Source organism: Macrobrachium nipponense, chromosome 36 (genome assembly GCF_015104395.2).
Source record: "Macrobrachium nipponense isolate FS-2020 chromosome 36, ASM1510439v2, whole genome shotgun sequence".
NCBI lineage: Eukaryota > Metazoa > Arthropoda > Malacostraca > Decapoda > Palaemonidae > Macrobrachium > Macrobrachium nipponense.
The window spans coordinates 45727493-45750149 of NC_087220.1; the positions used below are offsets into that span (position 1 = coordinate 45727493).

The window sequence follows — 22657 nt, forward strand, 5'->3', positions numbered from 1 at the left end:
AGGTAGCGGATTTCCTCGTTTTTCTTCGCCGAGAGAAGCTCCTCTCAGTCCCCACAGTCAAGGATACAGAGCCGCCTTGGCGCTCGTCCTGAAAAACTGAGGGGATTGGACATCTCGAACTCCTTCGCGATCTCCTTGCTTATGAGGAGCTTCGAAAGGTCTTGCCCACCCAGGGAAAAACTCAGGTCCCCTGAGTGGGATGTGACTCTCGTCCTTAGGAGTCTGACTCGAACGCCGTTTCGAGACTACGAGAGTCGTCAGACAGGGATCTGACCCTCAAGACCCTCTTCCTTGCTGGCCCTGGCATCGGCGAAGAGAGTAGGGGAACTTCATGGTCTTTTCCTATGATGTACGACACTCCAGGGGATGGGGATCCGTGACGCTCGATTTCGTCCCGAACTTCGTTGCGAAGACTCAGAAACCGTCGATCCCTAACGACAGGTTCGAGTCATTCACGATTCCCTCCCTATTGGACTTCACCGATAATGATGCGGATGAGATGCTGCTTTGTCCTGTGAGGGCGCTACGGCGCTATCTGAAGAGAACTCGACACCTCAGCCTGAGTGTCGACGCCTCTTCGTTAGCACCGGGGAAGGGGTCACCAAGAAAGAAGTATCCAAGAACACTCTTTCATTCTGGCTGCGTGAGGTCATCAGGAGGGCGTATGAGGCTGATGGTAGTGACGACATCCGTACGTCCCGTCCGAGAGCTCACGAAGTCAGAAGTATTGGCCCCTCGTTGGCGTTTCGTAAGAACTTCTCCGTGGCGCAGGTCCTGAAGGCAGGGCTGTCTGGTCTAACCAGACTACCTTTACGTCCTTCTACCTTCGGGATATGCCCACAGGTCCTTGGATACCTTTTCCTTAGGACCCGTGGTGGCTGCTCAACAAGTTGTGTAGCTAACCCAGACCCTCGCAGGCTGAAACAGCATCGAGTCCTGGTGTGACTGTGTGGATGGATGTGTGAGTGAGTGAGTGACTGGCTCCCTCTTCCCATCTTTTCCTCCTCCTCTACCTGTGGGCAGAGGGCCACGGTCCGTCACTACGCTGGATGAGGACGAGATGCAGGTGAGCTATATGACAGAGCCCCATCCTATCCCTTTCACTAGGGATATAGCAGAAATATCCACCACTTCCTTCTACAAGGGGGGGGGGGGGGAAGTGGATGCCTACAAGAGTCAAACCCATGACTTTATATTTGCTCCTGTACAGGAACAAGTTCTTACATTGCTGGTACGAAGAGATACGCTTGCCTCTCTCTTAGTACTCGGTCCAGAGGTCTGACCATTGATCCTGCGGTGCACACCCCGATCAATCGGACAGAGGCTTGGATCCCTCCCTCGCTCTTACGACCAGGGAGGCTTCCAAGGTTTGGGCGAACACCAGTCTGTTCACAAAAGACTCAGATTCCTACCCACCAAGAAGTGAGTCTTCCTAGTTGTAAAAGGACCGAAGGTTTGTATGCCGTGTCTGGAACAAATGACAATTTGTCTAAAATTGCATTTTTCCTAACTATAGCAAAACCTGAGGTCCTTTTACACATAGCCCCACCTCATGCCACCCTCCACTCTGCAGTTTTTGCGGTTGGGCCAAAAGCAAAAAGTGATTTGTTTACCATCCCAGTCGCGCGCTGCGCGCGCCTGTCGGACAAGCAGTTAACTACCGAACCCTTGTTCGAAGCTTGCGACCTATCCAGCTGCCGCTAGTACCTTCCTATTGTAAAAGGACCTCAGGTTTGTATAGTTAGGAAAAATGCAATTTTTGACAAATTGTCATTTTTCGACATTATTTTTACTTGCACCCTGATTTTAATCTTGCATATTGTTAGGGTAATAGTCAGTCAGTCTCTCTCTCTCTCTCTCTCTCTCTCTCTCTCTCTCTCTCTCTCTCTCTCTCTCTCTCTCTCTCTCTCTCTCACATAATAATTAGCTTGTTTTATTTCAGGCTTGGTCCGGAAGAGGAAATACACCTTCCGAGAAGACCTCTAGTGAGTATTGGCCTGAATTAGTTAAAAAACATGACCTTGGCTTTTTGGAAGACGGGCATGCATCAAAGGCAGATTTGGAGGAAAAGTTCTGGGAAGATCTTGTTAAGAAAACCAGATGCAAGAAAGCTGGCAACTCTTCCAAAGGAAGAAAAAAGAAACCTGCTGTAAAGTTTGACCATGATTGTGGCATGTATCGTAATAAGAAAAGAGAAAGGAGGTTTGGATTAGTAGGAAAGGTACTGTACTGTAAATTTTTGTTTTGTAATAACTTATGATACTATTCTGATTTTTGCACTCCCATTTCATTGTAGACAAAGAATTAAAAATTTCAGTTACCTTAGATTTGTTTCTTCTAATTCAATAATTTCATATAAGTAACTTGCCAAGTAATTACATAGCTATATTTTTCCACTTGCATGGCAGCTTAAACATAAAAATCACTGTAGCACTTCTATTGTTTTTGTGTAGTAGGTGACTACCCCACTGCTGTTGGAGTACAGTTGGAACAACGAAGCGATAGATGTGAAAAGACTTCACTTCTTTTCTGCTGGCCTTCGATGCAACATCAAGTGTATGCAGCAATTCTGTTTGTCTTATTGTAATTTTGGGCCAGCCTTTCAGGATTTTGGTAAAGTATTCACTTCTGTGTACCCATTTTTTTAAAAACATTTCTGGCAGTCATGTTGGAGTAAAGTTCTTCCAGAATTAGGTATTGTAGGGAGGGTTGTAAAACCAGGTTAACCAGTCACTAGGGTAGGGGACAAATGTCTATGAAAGATCTTACATGTGAGGAGTGTAAAGATTGGGATGAAAGGCAGTGGATCTTATTGAAATTTCATTTAGAAAAACTAGATAAGACTGGTCTAGAATTTCGAAAGGGTGTGCGGCGGCCGTAGGCTTTAAAATCGCTCAACGTCGAAAATTACTTACCGTCGAAAATCACTTACCGTCGGCGGCAGTGAACTGATTCCCTGCCGCTAACTGAGGGCTGCCTGTATCTGGTAATTATAAATACAAACCATTCCCTTGTAGTACAGGTAGTGTTCGCGATATGATAATTTGTCTTACCATAATCCAATTTAACGATGGGGTTTTCAATTTATTTTGATATGACAATATTTCAAACATCTAACTCACCTGGTAGTTATATATATAGCTTACGTCCCTGACGTCACGGCAGAATTTCAAAACTCGCGGCAATCGCCGATTGGGTAGTCAGGTGCACCACCTGTGCGCCCTCTACCAGGTACGTAGCACCATACCAACTATTCCTCAGATCTTCCCTGCCGCCGCTACGGTGACATCGTTGGAACTTCGCTCGTTATAGCCCGTGTCTTTTGCAGTATTATTTGGTGAAGTACACTTTGGCTTTGGCTTTCGCTTGATTGGATTCGGATTGGCGTTCTTCAGGCCTTTCATCTCAAGACGAACAGAATGAAAAGAGAGAGATTGACTTTGCAACTTCTCTAGTCTGTTCCCAGCAGCAAGAAGCTCCACAGTTTTCCGTACTGCAAGATTTTAAGCAGAAACTCTCCTCTCTTATGCAGTCATATCAACCTGCTACTCTTACTGTTAAACGCCAGGACGAAAAACGTTTTAAAGCACGACGACAGGACGAAAAACGTCTTGAAACAAGACGCCAGGATGAAAAACATCTTGAAGCAAGACAGCAGGACGATAAGCGTCTTGAAGCAAGACGCCAGGACGAAAGAAGTCTTGAAGGGAAGACACCAGGACGAAAAACGTCTTGAAGCAGAGCCCAGGAAAAACGAAAAACGTCTTGAAGCCAAGGACCCAGGACGAAAAAAACGTCTTGAAGCAAGACGCCAGGACGAAAAAGTCTTGAAGCAAGACCAGGACGAAAAACGTCTTGAAGCAAGACGCCAGGACGAAAAACGTCTTGAAGCAAGACGCCAGGACGATCGTCATGAGACAGGATGCCAGGACACCAGGCATCAAGGTACTGGCGCAACTCCAGGCACAAGAAACTGGACAGCAGGATGCACAAACGCAACATGACATCGCTACATCAGTTGTGTCTCAATCAGAAGAAAGGAATGAAGACATCCCCCATTCTCCTTTTGATCAGATGCAAGTCGTTTCCGAGGAAGAATATCAAACAGATCTACAACCTTCAGCAGATCTTAAAAGGCTTATGAAAGTTTTTGCGGAACTTTTTCCAGAAAGTTTTGTGCCAGCTGCCCTCGTTCTCCACCTTCAGAGTTCACTTTAGGGAAGGCTTCTAAAGAATCCGACTTTACGAAAGATGGTATTATCACGCTCTTCGAAAAGAGCCTTGAAATTAATGAAGGAATGGATGGACTCTAAGAAAGACCAGGGAAAAACTGCTTTCTCATTTCCTCCGGCCAGATTAGCTTCCAGATCCAGCATCTGGTACGACACTGGAGAAGTCCTAGGTTTGGGAGTTCCAGCTTCTTCCATGGGGACTTCTCTAGTCTTGTGGACTCTTCTCGTCACGGCCATGGGAAGACGAAAGTGTTTTGGTCTTCTCTGAAATGGACCCACCTCCTCAAATGGGATTTTTAGAGCCTTCGAAGTCTTTAACTTCCTAGACTGGACTCTGGGTTCGTTGGGAAAGAAAATTGAAAACTTGAAGTCTACCAAAACGGAAGAACTCGTTCACCTTATGTCATGCATTGACAAAGCGCTTCGAGACGGGTCGAACGAGCTAGCAGCCCTTTTCTCAGCTGGAATCTTGAAGAAAAGGGCCCAATTTTGTTCTTTTCTTTCGAGTGGAGTAACGCTCACTCAGAGAGCGGAAACTGCTTTTCGCTCCCCTTTCGACTCATCTTTTTCCGCATAGTTTGGTAAAAGAAGTATCCTCAGCTCTGACTCAAAAGCGACACAAGATCTGATGACTAAAGCAGCAAGGAGAGTTGTTCCGTCAAGTTTTGCAGGACAGAAACTTAAAGAAACCACTCCTCTACCACGTAATTCTCGGCCCTTTCGAGGTAGATCCCCTCAGGAGAGGGAATGCAAGACCTATTACAAAAAACTCCAAGAAAAGAGGCTTCAGAGGAGGAAGTAATAAAGTCTGACATAGTTCTTCTTCAGACAGTGGTAGGAGCCAGACTCAAAAATTTCTGGCAAACATGGGAGAAAAAGGGAGCAGATCCTTGGTCTATTCAGCTCCTCAAAGAAGGATACAAGATCCCCTTTCTGAAAAAAACCCCCCTTAGCAGAAAGACCGATCGATCTGTCAGCCAAGTACAGAGAGGAGTCCCCAAGACTCTAGCGATACAACAAGAGGTTTCTATGCTAATTCAGAAGGAAGCAATAGAAAGAGTTCAGAACCTGGAGTCTCCGGGGTTTTTACAATCGATTATTCCTGGTCCCCAAGAACTCGGGCGGATGGAGACCGATTTTGGACGTGAGTTCCCTGAATTTTTTCGTGAAGAAAACAAAATTCACTATGGAGACAAACGAAATCAGTTCTTGCTGCAGTCAGACGAGACGACTGGATGGTTTCGTTGGATCTCCAGGATGCTTATTTTCACGTCCCGATCCACCCAAACTCCAGAAATGTACCTAAGATTTGTTTACAAGACAGAAATATTTCAATTCCGAGCTCTTTGTTTCGGTCTAAATACCGCACCTCAAATTTTTCACAAAACTTATGAGGCAACGTTAGCAGCAAATGCTACACAAGAAACGCATCAGAGCCTCATTGTATCTGGACGATTGGCTCCTCAGAGCCCATTCCTACGCCAACTGTCTGGAGAATCTTCAGAAACAATTCGATTATCAGAAGACCTAGGCCTTCTGATAAACCACCAGAAATCCCAACTGATCCCATTCCCAGGAAATCTTGTACTTGGGGATGAGGATTCAGAGTCAGGTTTTTCGGGCTTTTCCGTCCACATTGAGAACGGAACAAGCTTTAGAGAAAATAAGAAACTTCCTAAAGAAACAGAAGTGCTCTGCTGGGGACCTTTTCTCCGCTAGAACAGTTTGTCTCCTTGTTGGGAAAGACTGAACCTACGCCCTCTGCAGTTTCATCTAAATCAGCATTGGGAACAAGAAGAAAAGACACTAGAGTCAATGTGTATTCCTGTTTCGAACGACATGAAACACTATCTACAGTGGTGGAACGATCCCGTCAAGCTCCAGGAAGGCCTCTCCCTAGAGCAGAGGAACCCAGACCTAGTGTTGTTTTCCGACGCCTCGGACTCGGGCTGGGGAGCAACACTGGGGAAGTTAGAAGTCTCGGGCTTCTGGAACAAGGAGCAAGTAAAGTTCCACATCAATCTGAAAGAATTGACTGCAGTTTTCCTAGCTCTCAAGGATTAGAGAGCGTTAGTCCGGAACAAAGTGGTACAGGTCAACTCCGACAACACAACGGCGTTGGCCTACATCAGCAAACAGGCGGGACTCACTCAGTCTCTCTATACAGAGCAGCAAGAGAACTGCTCCTCTGGACAAAAGGAAAAAACGTGATTTCTGGTAAACACGCTTCATTCAGGGAGAAAGAATGTGAGAGCAGACATCCTGAGCAGAAAACATCAAGTCTTGACAACAGAATGGACTCTCATCAGGAAGTTTGCAAGAGTCTATGGCGAATCTGGGGCGCCCTTGCATAGATCTCTTTGCAACAGCGCAGACAAGACGGATGGAGACTTACTGTTCTCCAGTCCCAGACCCCGAAGCAATCCATATAGATGCGTTCCTTCTGAATTGGACACATCTAGACGTGTACGCCTTTCCCCCATTCAAAGTGGTACACAGAGTGTTACAAAAGTTTGTGGCTCACGAAGGAACCAGGATGACTCTAGTGGCACCCTTCTGGCCGACAAGAGAATGGTTCACAGAGGTACTGGAATGGATGGTGGACACCCCAAGAAGCCTTCCGTTAAGAGTAGATCTACTCAAACAGCCCCACTTGGAAAGGTATCACCAAAACCTCCAAGCTCTTCAGCTAACTGCCTTCAGACTATCGAAAAACTCACAAGAGCTAGAGGATTTTCGAGGGAGGCAGCGAGTGCAATTGCAAGAGCAAGGAGGTCTTCAACCATTAAGGTATACCAATCGAAGTGGGACACTTTTAGAGGATGGGTGCAGGACAACTCTATTTCCTCTTCCAGTACCTCTGTGACTCAGATAGCAGATTTTCTGCTATACCTCAAGAAGAGACGTAACTTTTCTGCTTCTACTATCAAGGGTTATAGGAGCATGCTAGCAGCTGTCTTCAGGCATAGAAACCTTAATCTATCTTGATAATAAGGATCTACAAGATCTTCTTAGATCCTTCGAGACAACTAAGGAAAGAATACAATCCTCAACATCTTGGAATTTGGATGTAGTCCTCAAGTTTCTCATGAGTGACAGGTTCGAACCCTTACAGGAAACATCCTTAAGGACCTCACCATGAAAACTCTCTTCCTGATTAGCCTAGCAACAGCAAAGAGGGTCAGCGAAACATCCATGCCTTCAGCAAAACTGTAGGTTTCAGACAGGGCAAAAGCCATTTGCTCGCTACAGTTGGGATTCCTAGCCAAAAACGAACGCCCCTCTCAACCCTGGCCCAAGTCATTCGAAATTCCGAACCTCTCGGATCTCATGGGGTGAGGAAGTAGAGAGTTCTTTGTCCGGTAGGTCTCTGAGGCATTACTTGGAATGGAGAACGAGGACAAATACGTGGCACTTCAGAAGGGCTTTGGTGTTCGGTCAAGAAAACCCTCTCTGCAAATGTCGAAGAATGCGCTATCCTTTTTTATAAGGCAATTAATTAGGGAAGCGCATTCAGCATGTACTGAAGCAGATATGAAGCCACTTAAAGTTAAGACTCACGAGGTTAGAGCTGTAGCAACCTCGGTAGCATTTAAACAAAATAGATCTCTTCAGAATATCCTGGACGCAACATTCTGGAGGAGCAAGTCAGTTTTTGCGTCGCACTATCTTACGCAAGTGCAAACTTTGTATGAAGACTGCTACACACTGGGTCCGTTTGTAGCAGCTCTTTCAGTAGTGGGAAAAGGGTCTACCCCTTAAAACCCATAATCCAATACTCTTTTTCTTCTCTTGGAACTATTGAAAAGTTATGGTTGTTTGTGGAGACTGGATGCAGTCTTCCACAATCATTGATCTTTAGTCAGGTGATCAACTTGTTCATTAGTAGTGCCCGGAACAAGAGTATTGTAGGGAGTCTAGTCACATAGAGGTTTGACCGGTTGACAGTCTCCAAGAGGTCTTCAGCCCCTGGGTGGATCGCTGGACCTCATAAGAAAGCAGACACAATGAGACAGGATATCATTAAAGTCAGCTTCCTTAACAGGTACGAACCCGTAAGTTTGGTTTTTTATTAAAACCTTATGTTCAATTCCAAACGATGATAGCTTGTTTCTGACCCTCCACCAAAGGTGTTAATCAGCTATATATATAACTACCAGGTGAGTTAGATGTTTGAAAATGTTATTTTCATGATAAAATAAATTTTTGAACATACTCCACCTGGTAGTTATATATAATTAAATTCCCACCTCCTCCCTCTAGAAACTATGGGCATGGAAGATCTGAGGAATAGTGGTATGGTGCTACGTACCTGGTAGAGGGCGCACAGGTGGTGCACCTGACTACCCAATCGGCGATTGCCGCGAGTTTTGAAATTCTGCCGTGACGTCAGGGACGTAAGCTATATATATAACTACCAGGTGAGTATGTTCAAAAAATTTATTTTATCATGAAAATAACATTTTGAAAATATTTATGAATTTCACTGGTAACGGGTGCAGCCCAGCAGTGTACAACCAGGCAGCAAGAGAGAGAGACCAAATTACAATAGCCTGATATTATTCCATCTAGTCAAATAAGTCAAAAAAAATAAACGGCAAAAGAGAATTATAAAGTTTTGTTTTAAGGTTTTACTAGTTTGATAAACGTTTACAGCCATGAACAACCGAATGAGAAACGACGTTTTGCTCAGTACAACCAAATTGGATAACAACATCCATTTGACTTTTATTTCAACCATCGCACGATAGTAAACAATTACTGCAGTTATGTTATAATAGGATTGATATAATTTTAAGAAATAACTTTGCTTGCTATAGATCAAAGATCAGCAAGGAAACACTTAAATTTAAAGAAAGTTGTAGCTGAAGCTGAGAACACTTTTCGAGCTGCTAATGACTTATTGTGCATCGGTAACAAAGATAAAACTCCCGTAAACTTTTGTAATTAAACAACCATAGATAAAAGTTAAGAGAATCATTTAAATAAAAAACTTCAGGTCTTGAAAGAATAGTTTACTGCTGTTTTCACGCCGATAAAAGATAAATGATGTAACGGCAAAGCTCGTACTACGAAGAAATCAAAATAGTGAATGGAATCGCGTAATTTTCTTTACACAATAAACATGCCCACAAAGCAATCTGTTAATGTAAAAAATAATTTGGTTCCCAACGAGACTTTATCAATTCATATTTTGACAAATTTAATGTCTTATAATGAAAAGATGACTGTCTCGTATAAGTAAAGTATCTAGATATTGTTTTGTGCTAACTAGAAGCAAAACAATTTACTCCGAATTGAGTTAAATACGATGAAATAAACTTATTCGCCATCAGCTGATTTCCAAACCAAAACATTGACCGCTTTGTTAGTATTTTATGATACAATACGTAATATGAGAATACATTCAATATAATAGGATAGAGTAATGTATAGTTTTTAAAAGATTCACGGAAAAGATGTATATTCGTTATGTTTTTATTCCATAATTATATGTAGGCATCAGCAGCCTACTAGGTATCGCTCAGTTATTCTGATATTGGTCCGAATTTGAGTCCGATTTACCATGGTATCTAATTATCGTATACGTTTAGGCTAACTTGTTGAAATTCAATTTAATTCTAGTACTGAATTATCATGAGCCAATGTGCATTGAATCTTGAGAATTAGCAGAAATTAACCCCTTCTTTACCGGGTGGGTGAGCAGAATGTAAACATTGCGTTCGCTGCTGAACCGAATCTCTCGGTAGTGAAGGGTGGGCTCCAGTTTGGAGGGGTGCCGATCGTAAAATTATTTGCCAAAAATACACAAATCAAGAAAGGCTAATGAAATTATCAGGTATTATTGGCACTATAATAACGCATTTTCTCTGTGATTTTTATCATCCTACATGGAAAATAAATGATTTTATGAAAAAAAATGTGAAACTCAGTGTCCCTTGTACAAGGGACACTGGTGGTCGGTGAGAAAACTACGGTCTTGAATAGAAATTCGGTCTTACAGAATGTTGATACATCCACCTGGAACATGCACATAAAGTATTATCAAAATAGAACAGTAAATAAGCACGTAAAATAACAAAAAAAAAGAGCAACAACTTCAGCGAAAGCCCCGCCAATAAAATATGGAAATCGCAAATATTATAGTATAACTCTCAAAAATTGGTCGATGTTGTTTTCTATGAGTTCTAAGATTAGTTTCATCACAGAAAACAACTTGAAGGGTATCAGGGGTATCTAAACTAATTTTTCAAGTTTCTTGTCCTCAGGAAAAATCGCTTTTTCGCTTTTTCTCTGGTTTGTTTTTTTTCGGGAAGGGGGAGGGGGGGATTTCTTCTTGATTGTCCTAAATAATATAATTTTTGAGATGTTTTAGGCTATCAGTGACATAATAACTACAAAACCTCTAGAAGATTTTGTCTCTAAATCGATGTTTGAATTTTTTCTGAATATTTCTTCCTATTATCTCATTTATCGGCTGGGCTTTCGCTGAAGTTGTTGCTCTTTTTTTTGTTATTTTACGTGCTTATTTACTGTTCTATTTTGATAATACTTTATGTGCATGTTCCAGGAGATTATACCAACATTCTGTAAGACCGAATTTTATAGTAGTGTGTAGGTGACAGATGAACTGCGTCTCAACAAAAAATCACAAAACCAGACAAGCATAAGCATGTAATAACTTCTACCCAAAGTATAAAAAAAAACAGTCGCATCATCATTACTGTATTTATTTATTTATTCACTTATTGCATTTTACAAATAAAAGATATGAACACCAGATAAACGAAGGTAAAAATAAAGCCTTATAGTAACTTTATATATTTATTATCATAAAATGAGCAGAAAAAATATAAGTAAATGGCTGATATAAAAAAAGAGAATTTCTACTGTTATACTAGCCACGTAAGTTATAACCCGTTTACTTTATATGTATCTAATAATTGAAGGAAAAATACAGAATCATTATTTTTATAAGATAAGTAATATATATATATATATATATATATATATATATATATATATATATATATATATATATATATATTATATATATATATATATGTATATAGATAGATAGATATCTATTATATACATATACATTATATAATGTTATATATATATATATATATATATATATATATATATATATATATATATATATATATATATATATATCTCAAATAATTGAATGAAAAATACAGCCTCATTATTTTTATAAGAATAGATAATATATATACATATATATTATGTTTATTCTTAGAGTTACATACAATTATTGTTCATGATAAACTTTGAAATGTTCAGGTGAACACAATCCAGGCTTTTCTTCACAACCATCCACAGAAAAATATATGTAAATGTATTGATATACAAAACAAAAAAAGAAGAATACAGTTATACTAGTCACGTAAAGTATGACCCATTTACTTTTTATGTATCAAATAATTGAAGGAAAAATACGGTCTTATTATTTTATGAGAATAAAATTATATACATTATATATATATATATATATATATATATATATATAATGTTATATGTATGTGTATAGTGTATTGTGTATATGTGTATATGTATATGTGTATATGTGTATATGTATTATGGTATATGTATATATATATATATATATATATATATATATATATATATCTATATATATATATATATATATATATTATTTATACACACAAAAAAAAAGAGAGTTACACAGATTTACATGCAATTATTGTTCATGATAAACTTTGAAATGTTCAGGGGAACACAATCCCGGCTTTTCTTCACAACCAGCACATTGCAACCTTACCCACTTCGCTTTACCCTCTCGTGTGCAGATTCGGCACTTCTTTTGTGGGTGCGTTTTTTTTTCTCAGTTCTTGGGATTGTCATAAGCCAGTGGACGACAGATTGACGGGAAGTTCCAGGTTGAGGGTCAAGTATAGTTGACTGGAAGTGGGGGGTCCAGGTTGAGGGCCAAGTCCACGTTGATGGGAAGTTCCAGGCTGAGGGTGTCAGGTCCACGTTGTGCAGATGCCGCTCTTCGTCTCTTTCTCCTGGGCGCTTTAGGTTGCATTTTTGGTTGCGTCCAAAATAACATACTTCAAACTGTATTCACTCAAGATTTCGTGAACCACCGTCTTGATGAATGCAGAAAACTCTGATCTATTTTCATGGTTGTTCAAATTATAAAATATAACAAAAGAATTTAGCACCATCCTAAACCATGAGATGTAGACCGAGTTTTTGAACCAAAGTATGAAGATTTTCTGGTGGGGATCAGTGGGCTCAAGCATTTGATCAACCAAGTCACAGACCCCATTTGCTCATTATACTGTTTGAATGGGCAATGGTTTCTTTATCATCTGCCGTCTTCCACCCTTTAGAAACGGTTCCTTTCCACAAATCCTGCTCTGTACTTGGTCGATATAACGTGAACCTGACTTCTGTCGCAATATTTTCACAACGAGAAACTATTTTCTTCTTGCAAAGGCTGATTGATTTACTTGGGAGCGATAGGTCTTTGAGACACTGGGGTACACCTCTGTTTGGTCGGATTGTTCCTGTTGTAAGTGTTATTCTTGCTGTAAAGAAATTCCGCTAAATTGATTGAAGAATACCAGTTATCCAGTACCACATGCCTCCCTTTATTTAGTAAAGATTTCATGAGGAATACTGGGACTCGCTCTGACTTGGCTTAAGATGTGCTAGTATCCTCATCTCTAGATATATCTTCATACATTTGAGGCGTATAAAGACAAAAATTCCATGTGTAGCCTCTTCCCTCTTTCGAACTTGGACACAAGGCAAATAATTTGAGTCCAAAACGCTTCCTTTTTGTCTTTATATACTGGCGGAAACAAAGTCTGCCTTTATATAAAAGAAGTGACTCGTTCAACTGCAAAATTTTCCCTGGTGAAAAAACATTCATACTTTTTTCTCGAACCATGTCAAAAAATGTTTGTATTCTGGTCATTGGCTGGCTGGGTTGAACATTATCTGGATGAGAAAATCTCAGAAATCGCAAGATTTGGGAAAACCTATTGCGGCTCATTACAGTTGTAAACACAGGTGGCCCAGTGCAAAGCAAAGATTGACTCCAGTAATCTGAAATCGTGGCAACTTCGTGATTCCCATCAATAACTGAAGTGCAAAAAAAATGTACATTTCTTCCACAGTCACATCATTCCACCTTTTTGCCCATGCAAATTTTTTCTTAGTTTTCTCGGATTGTCACGGAAAAAATAGGCTGCGCGTGTATTTGTCCATTCACACAATGAAGAAATTACATCCACTCCCAAGAATAACTGTAAACAGTCAAATGCATTCATTGGATGTTGATCGTGGTGATGCAGAATTACCGGATGCACATCTTCAAAATCACTCACGTAAGTGGGGAGATCGCCAGGCCGTGAATCACTAAATGGGTCTGATAACAATCTAAAACTAACATTTCCACGCGGAGAGTGACCCATTACTCTCCACCGATAGCGTTTCACTCGTACCTGAATCTTCTTCACTATCACTAACCACTTCAGGAACATAATCGGTATCCGAGTCGTCAAATGACACATCACTCACCTCCGTCAGTAGAACCCTCAAAGTCGCTGAACTGCGGCCTAAAATCTTCATTATCACTCTCATCAGACGACATTTGGCCCGTTTGAGCAAACCAACCTGAAAAGAAAGAAAATATACATTAGGTATCATTGTGAAGAATTTACGTGAAGTTACGATGAAAGAAACTTGTATATGATATGACTTCTCATAAAATCTATATGAAAACATCAAGTCACACTTCATTTTACTGGATGGGTAATATAGACTAGGATGTTATCCTCTAGTGTATCGAAGAAGTCTTCCAAGCAAGGCTGCGTCTGAGGAATGAAGTTGAAAATGCCCGGCTACCTGAAAAGAAAGAAAATATACATTAGTATCATTGTGAAGTTTGTACATGAAGTTACGATGAAATGAACTTTTATATCACATGAATTCTCATAAAATATATATGAAAAACTTTAATTTCTTTTACCTGGATGGGTAAGGGAGGGTATCAAGCAAAGGTCTTCCATGCACGGCTGCTTCGGAGTGAATGCTATGAAATACGCTCTCTTGTCATATATGCCCCTACATCATGACGTCATCTGCTATAGCCAGTGTTTCGCATCCGGTTAGGCGAGATAAGAGATGAAGGCAAAGGAGACGATGAGGACGAAGACGAAAGATGACGATGAGGATGAAGAGACGACGAGGATGCCTTGTCAAAACTTGGCTCACACAAGTGTTATCGGTATAGGGTTGACAGATGACCGTGTTTCCCATCCAGTCAGGACTTGATAGGAGATGAAGGTGAAGAAGACGATGAGGACGAAGACGATGAGGACGAGGACGAAGACGAAGATGACGATGAGGATGAAGAAGACGACGAAGATGGAAATCGTAGACATCCATTGATGCCTTGTCAAGACTTGGCTCACACAAGTGTTATCGGTAAAAGCGTTGAGAGATGATTTTATCACGACTGGAAGTAGCGAGTAAGTGTGATGAGCTGTCCACTGCTTGAGTGTTTGTTTGCTCGACTTCCTGTTTGTTCCACATCCTGCCAAGGCTTGGCTACTCTCTCTCTCTCTCTCAGTAAAATTTCGTTTTTAGTCCGAACTCCGAACCTAGTAATATTTTGTTTTGTGATAAAATCTATACAAGTCTACAAGTTTATTTTGTATAGAGAATAAGAAGATTCAAAAGATAATAAAAAATATAAATGTTCGGCCCGGAAACGCAACATTCTTCCGTTGATAAATCGGTGGTTGTTTCCATACCTCTGGTCATAAGTTTATTTGATTTTTACTAGATTGGAGAATTATGTATATAAGATGGGAAAAATATAACTTCAGACGGGAAAAATTTATCGTTGTTTATTACGGGTATCTATACTAATTTTTCAAGTTTCTTGTCCTCAGAAAAAATAGCTTTTCTCTGGTTTGGTTTTTTATATATAAAGTTACTATAAGGCTTTATTTTTACCTTCATTTATCTGATGTTCATATCTTTTATTTGTAAAATGTAATTAGTGAATAAATAAATACAGTAAATGATGATGCAACTGGTTTTATACTTGGGTAGAAGTTATTACATGTTTACGCTTTTATCTGGTTTTGTGATTTTTTGTAAACTTGCGTGAGTGTGACATAGTCATTCCATTGAAATTCACACATATACATATATAAACATATGAGTCTCTGCGTGTGTATGCAGTTTTTAGACTAGGCCTATATCTAAAAAAAAAAATTGGGCACGAGTCCTTTCTTTTTCAGTTTTTTTTTTTTTATATATATATAAAGAGGAGTGGATAGTCGAAGGTAGTAAGGTATTTTGGATTAGGGGAGCGGTGGAAAGATTTTTGAAGAAGGAAAATGTAAAAAGACAGTGTTAGGGTAGCTTTAGATTTTAGAAATACTTTAGAAAAAAGTTACGCCAGCTGACATTGCCAGTGGAGATTCATGCAGTTGCACTCTGTTGAGTGCCTGCACCTACAAATAGGATTGTAGCACTCACAGTGGAAATTATTCCACCTGTCTACAAACCATTGCCAAAAAGGCAAGCCAGCAGGCTGTACAAAAAGGGTGATGGTGACCCACCCATCATTGAAAACGGCCTCGAGTCTCACTAAATGATGCATGTTTGCCATCGGAAGCCAGAATGAATGCGCGTCAACCATGTGACTGGCCTCATGGAAACAGGAGAGCGTGTTGCCATGTAAAATGGGTTTCTAAGTTTCTAAATACAATTTCTTTTTTTTATCTATAATTGAGAGACTATATATATGTGTGTACGTGTGTGTGCGAGTGCATGTATAAACTATACACAGTATAAATCCAAAAGTCTGAATGTAGATAAATAAGCAGTAATAATATTTTTTTGGGTTCATCATACGTCTGACATCGTGTCATACTGTTTATTTTGGTCTAAACTCTTCAAACCGAAATTACAGAATGATTGGAAGTCCCTATCTGAAAAGAAAAGTTTTGGTGGTAGACGCGTACCACCTTTAGGAACCCGGTGCGGTGTAGTAGACTTGAATGGTGGTACCCAGGTACCTCCAAACAAACTTTCGGTAATGAAGAGGTTAATAATTACTTTGCCGTATATGTATAGATATACTGTGTAGTGTAGGGTACGCTACCCTATATGTAAAGATGGTACTGATTACCCTAGTGTAGGCTAGGCTATATTTGAGATAAGATTTTTTTGACATACGATGGGTTTGTTCCTACACGTTATACAAACCATTGGTCCTTTACATAAGGAATTACTTTCAATGCCAGCTGGAAACCGTTCGTAAGATTCAGTAACAGGTAGTTTGGCAGTAACTGCTTGTCTGATCTTTTGGGAGTCCCTCCCGATTGCATGTAAACATTCACTTTGCTTTCGACTGCTGTTGGGTGCAGACGTATTTTTGGCTTTTCTGCCCGCCTCTGTCGTGAGGTCGATTATGTTCTTTTTGGCTTTTAGCCTTTATTCCTGTATACTTATGTCCAACTGTGTTGTTTTTGTTATTTGATTTGGAATTGCAAATATGCAAACCTCACGAGTCAGATAAACTCTTGCGTCCCCCATCCAACTGGAAAGTGTGCTATGGAGTGGGGGGACAAAAGTGTGGTGCATTTTGCTGTAGCGAGATTGTGGATCCTCATGCCCTTTACACAAGGTGCCAAGGGTGTGAGTGCAACCGAGATTCAACTTGTGATTGTTGCGTCTCCTGGTTGGAGCAGCAGTACGAGAAGAGGAAGAAGCCACGTAAGTCAGCCAAGGTGTCATTGGAAAGCTCTCCCTCGACACCGCTGGTGACACAGTCTTCTTTCCTCCCCCCTCGTCACTTTCCTCGCATGGCTCTCTCTCTCCTTCTGGGGACATCTCTCTCTCTCTGCTTCTTCCTTGATCTGTTGAGTGCAGAGGAAGGAGGGACCTTGAGTTGTATTCGGGGTCTTCTGTCCGCTCGGGGGGGGGGGGGGGGGTTCTTTCCCCCGCTGAGCGAACACTGGTGGAGTTGAGGACGACCACTACGGTCTCGACCTTGGGATACGTGGCACCTTCTCACCTGGTCTACACCCAGCATGTAACGATGATTACTTCTATGGCTGCAGTGCAGGATCTGTTGCCACACGTCTCCAAGGTAGAGCATATTCCTCCGCCTCCCCCAGGTTTTGCTGTCCTCGCTCTGCCGCCTGGTTTTTGAGTGCCTGAAGAGCTCGCCTTTGGATCTACCACCTGTTGCCGTCACTATGCCTGCTGCGCCTGTTCCTGCCCATGGAAGTGGTGCTGCTCCTTCAGTTCCTCCTGCCCAGGTGAGTTTGCCCCCCCTGCCCCAGCTCCAGCTCCAGCCTGGATGGGAGACCTGTCTGCTGCCCTGAGTAAGCTGGTAAAGAAGAGGTCAAAGAAGAAGACAAAAGGTGTTGTCACCGTCTTGTTCGTCTTCGTCGTCGTCTTCTGCCACCTCTTCCCCTTCTACTTCCAAGGCCCCCCAGCCGAGGAAGAAGGCCCCTCCCCCCCAGAAGTCTCTCTGACTTATAAGTGTCTGCCTCGCTCTGGTGAGACAGGTGGGCCTTCCACTATTCCTCCCGTTCTTCGGGAACAGGGACCGTGAAGGTACCAACCACCGCTGGTACCTTTGCTCCTGGCTCTAGAGGTTCCACCTCTGGACCAGGAATCATCCCGACCGCTCGCCAGTGAGCGTCACCGAGTGTATTGTTACCTGTTGGTGACCATGCAGCCAGGGTCCCGGCAGCTTGAGTACACTCGTCGTCAGGACCCAGGCACGGAATGGAAAGATGGTAGATGGTAAGAGTCGCTCAGGTGACTCGCCAGACTGGCTTACGTAGCGATCGACCAATACCCAGGCTTGATGTGATGGTCCCATCATACCGTTCACGAGGCGAGGCGGGGAAGAGGCCACTCCAGGTCCGCGGGAAATCTTCTTCGTCTGCTTTGGGACTGTGGCGGGTCGTGAGGGTGGTGCTTGCTCTCACCACGTTAGTGGACGCTATCAGGCTTCGATCGGATGGTCCGCATGGCTGGTAGCAGCCCCCCTGACGCACAAGACCGATGCTACCGTCCTCTGCATCGCTTCTCCGCAGGGAGATCGCTGGTCCAGACTGGCAGCTTGATCACCACTGCGGGTTGGTGGTCGCCTGCAGTCCTCCCAGCCTACTGGTTCTGCTGGTAGGCAGGGTAGGAGCGTTAGGTCTACCTCACCTGTCCCTTCAACCTCCTCTGGATACACCAGGAGCAGCGGAGTGACCGTGAGGAGCGTGCTCTTACGTCCAACCACGAGAGCCTATGAGCCTGGTTTGGTTTTGTGACCGGACATGTCATACGTTCAAGTGGTTAGACGGAGACCATAGTGGGTCTGGTGAGGTTTTTCCTCCTGAAGGAAGAGTGTCTCGGTAGGTATGCCCTGCATGGATCTGACTGTCCATTTATTAGGGCTTGTGCCTGTATGATAAGGCGCCCTATGAGGTAATGTTAGACTTGCGATAATCTATACGCTAAGTCGGTTGGTATTGCACTTCCATCTTCAATGGAGTGTCTTTGGGTTTGTAGATCACTTACGAAGTCGGTACTATCTTGTTGGTTATTACGACGATGTGTTAAACTCATGGTTCGGTGAGGAGGTTCTTGTAGAAAACACGAAGTATAAAAAATTATATATTCTTCTGAAGTTTTACATGGTGAAGATCAGATATGATTGTACAAGTCTTCTAATAACGATAGCTTGATCGCTTCTGCCAATGATGATGGCTAATCCTATTCCTCTACATGATAAAAGCTTAGGTAAAGAGGTACGGTCTTCTAATGACGATAGCTAACTCTGTTCTGTTCTACCATCTCTGTTACAAGTTATGAAGGAGCAGACAGTAGTTCGAACATATGAACATACATACAAATGACATAGTTTCATACGAACACACAATCAAATGAGACACGCTACAGATCACGTAGGCCGTTTGAATCATAGGTCGGGGTAGTTGTCTCAAGCAGGGAGCTTGGACTGTTTCAAAACAAATGAATGACCACAGATGACGGCATGTCAACTTAGCCTACATACTTATTGTATACGTCATCTTTAGCGTCTCTAGTCTGATCACATTCCTGCAAGCAATCTTTTATATATATGGACTAACATTCCATATTTTTATTATGTAAACACTTACATCAGCTCGGTCAGCTACCAAAACCAACCATCTGAATATTACTCAAACTTGACTTGCATTCGGTCAGCTACCAAAACCAACCACTGAATATTACTCAAACTTGACTTGCATTTGACTTATAGGAGTGTGATACAGACACTATGTGAATATATATATAAGTAAATAAAAATTCATGGTGTACATGAATTGATTCAAGTAATAAAATATAAAACAATGATATTGGTAAATAATAGTGATCACGTGATATATAATGATACAGTTTTTTCACTTCATCTCATTAAGATACATATGTTACAGAAAATACAAATGTACTCTGACAATTGCATAGAATGAAGATTAACATGATAAAAATCATATTTTAACTGAAAAAACAAAAATTTCATATATGAATTGATAAAATTATTAATGTTTATGCTGATTGATTCCGTTGATTTTTATGCTAAATGTTATATACTGATACATTAATCAATATACTAACTCATATAACTGCAGATATTGTAAGATAAAAGGTAAACAGATTGATTATAGGCTACCTGATTTGTTTTACATATGTATATGGATTCATATAATTATGATTAATATTATGTGCCTTTAAATAGATTCCTATTTGCGTACACCGCCAAAGATATATTTTAGATTCCTGTTATTATGATCATTTATAAGAGAATTACTTTAGCGTACACGCAAAGATATATTTCACTCTGTTATTTATGATCATTTAATAAGAGATTCCTATTGCGTACACGAAAGATTATATTTCAATCTGTTATTGATCATTTATATAAGTCCTGCGTACACGCAAAGATATATTTCGACTGTTATTTATGATCAATTATATATAGGATACATGATACTTTATATATATAGGATACATGACCGAGTATACTACTTCACTTTTAACTAACGTTCGAACAACTTTTCGTCCATTACACAGTTCCAGACAACCACCTATAGCCCAATGAAACGGCCTATTTTCACAGGGTTAAAACAAGGGGAAAATTTGCCTGGGCGGGTCCAACGTTCTATTTTTGCGCTCATACTTATTCTCTGCATCCTAAGCTACACTATTACGTTCGCGATGAATAAAAAAAACATCCCCAGCACGAGTCCTTCGCCAGCAAAGTAAGTTTGAATATCCTTCGGGTCGTAATTGTCGGAAGTATGTCCCTTTCGTAGTCGATTCCGACAGCGTCCGGAGCATTCCGCATTAAAACGAGATTAACGACGAGATACGGTGTCGGTCGAAGAAGTCCATGAAATTCCTTTCACATTGTAGGCGGTTGTTACTTGACTGTAGTCGTCCGCTGCAACGAACGATTTTTTGAAGTTGCAATGTGAAACTCGTACTGCAGGATACTGTAACCAGGTTCCATTAATCAGCCTGCAAGTGAAATTATACTTGTCACAAGGGCAAAGTAAATTCAGACGACATCCAAATACAGGGGGGAGAGAGCCATTTAGACCAGACTAACCACATGAATTCGCTGATATTTTGGAATTCAAAAGAGTCCGCTGTACAAACTTTTTTATCATGGCATTAACAATGACGTGAACCTATCCAGGTCTATGATGACTGAAAAATAAAAATATCCATAATTATAACAAATAAACAGATATCAATACAAATCCCAAAGAAAATTCGATATTACTGGTAGTAAGTACTAGACAAAGAAGTGTGAAACGGAGCATTTGTAAAGATTGCCAGGCAACATTAAGAGTCAAAGAGAAGATTAATCATGATTCTGTATTTCTCTATGCTAACTGAAATTAATTTTGTGATAAAATCTGATCCTATGTGCCCTAACAAAAGTTTCATATTCAATTTTGTCTCGCGCGCATCCTCTGAGGTTAATTTAAAAAACTTTATTAATAGGTAGGAGATGCAACGAAAAAAACCCACTATGTAACTAATTTCTAAATAAACTTTGGGTTTTTCAAGAAAAATGTGACATTTTCCCATGAATGTTTTACTTGAATTGTAATAGGCTAATGTTGCAAGTAAATATTTCACATATATATCTTGATACTTCTAAAATGTCCTATGAGGTTCAGAAAAAATTAATTCATTTTGATGTTATAGAAATTCTATTTCCCTTATTTTGTTTATTAATTTTAAAATGATTGCAACTCCTTAGCTAAAGTTGCATGCGCACACCGATAGACACTTGTACTAACGTCTGCCTTGCCCATGAGAAGTTCGGGCTAAGCATTCCTTTCTCCAGTCAATCTGCTTTTGCAAGCGCGAGATGAAGCCTGTGTAAGCAGATTATTGAGGTTAAAAGGAACAAATACTGATACGGCAATGATGACGTCGTCACTTGGCAGGAGATTGCTCTCAGCCAGCTAAGAGTTACGTTACTTGCTGTAATAAATACGACTTTAGGATAAATTTTTTGTTTTTTAATACTCGACCCACAGAAGAATGTCTGAAAAAAAACAGTACCAAAATTGAACAATATATTAGTTTCATGTTGAAATCTGCATAATTGTAATTATGTGAAATTAAATATTCCTTATTCAAACTATATGAAAAAGGTTTCCATACAAATTCTATATATATTGTTAGCCCTGTATAAGATTCATATAGGATTATTTCATAGATAACATTTTCACTTCTAGACTTCCTGACTTTAAAATCTCTTTTATTTTATTTTATTTATTTATTTATTTATTTATTATTATTATTATTATATATATATATATTTTTTTTATCATTGACTACGAATATAAATCACCGGGACAGACAATATGTCAGTAGGTTTTGATATGTGTTTGAACTTTTAGCTTATTGTCATTACTAAAGCGTTAAGTTAGAGTTCAAACTCTTTACGCATATATATTTGGATATTTAATTATCTATGGTTACGTTTTGCTTATTGATTTTATCGTGATTCCTTTTTTATTATAATTTGTAACCCTTCCGACTTCTTACGGAGTGTATTATATTGACTCCACTTGTATCCATATTTATTTTTTTTTTTATTTTTTTATATTTATTTATTTTTATATATTTTTTTTTATATATTTGATAAATTAATGGCGGTTAGCTTGAATATGTGGAAAAGAAAAGTGTTCTAGCGGCGTACCGTATAAGGCTACTTGCGCATCAATTCTATAGATACAAGATATAAACTGATAAAGGTATTTAAAACCGCGAGAACCGCTATAATCCAGTTCGGATCCAATATCACGAGTTGTAACTCGTAAGGACATTGA

The 22657-nt window shown here is 40.4% G+C and overlaps 1 protein-coding gene across 1 annotated transcript in view; it reads left to right on the forward strand.

The window, feature by feature from the left end:
- LOC135203427 (uncharacterized) overlaps window positions 1-22657 on the forward strand; it is a 51820-nt gene that overhangs the window by 2020 nt on the left and 27143 nt on the right. The window contains exon 3 of the mRNA XM_064233155.1: window positions 1943-2221. Within this exon, the coding sequence (XP_064089225.1) occupies window positions 1943-2221 (279 nt within the window). The remainder of the gene's footprint in view (window positions 1-1942; window positions 2222-22657) is intronic.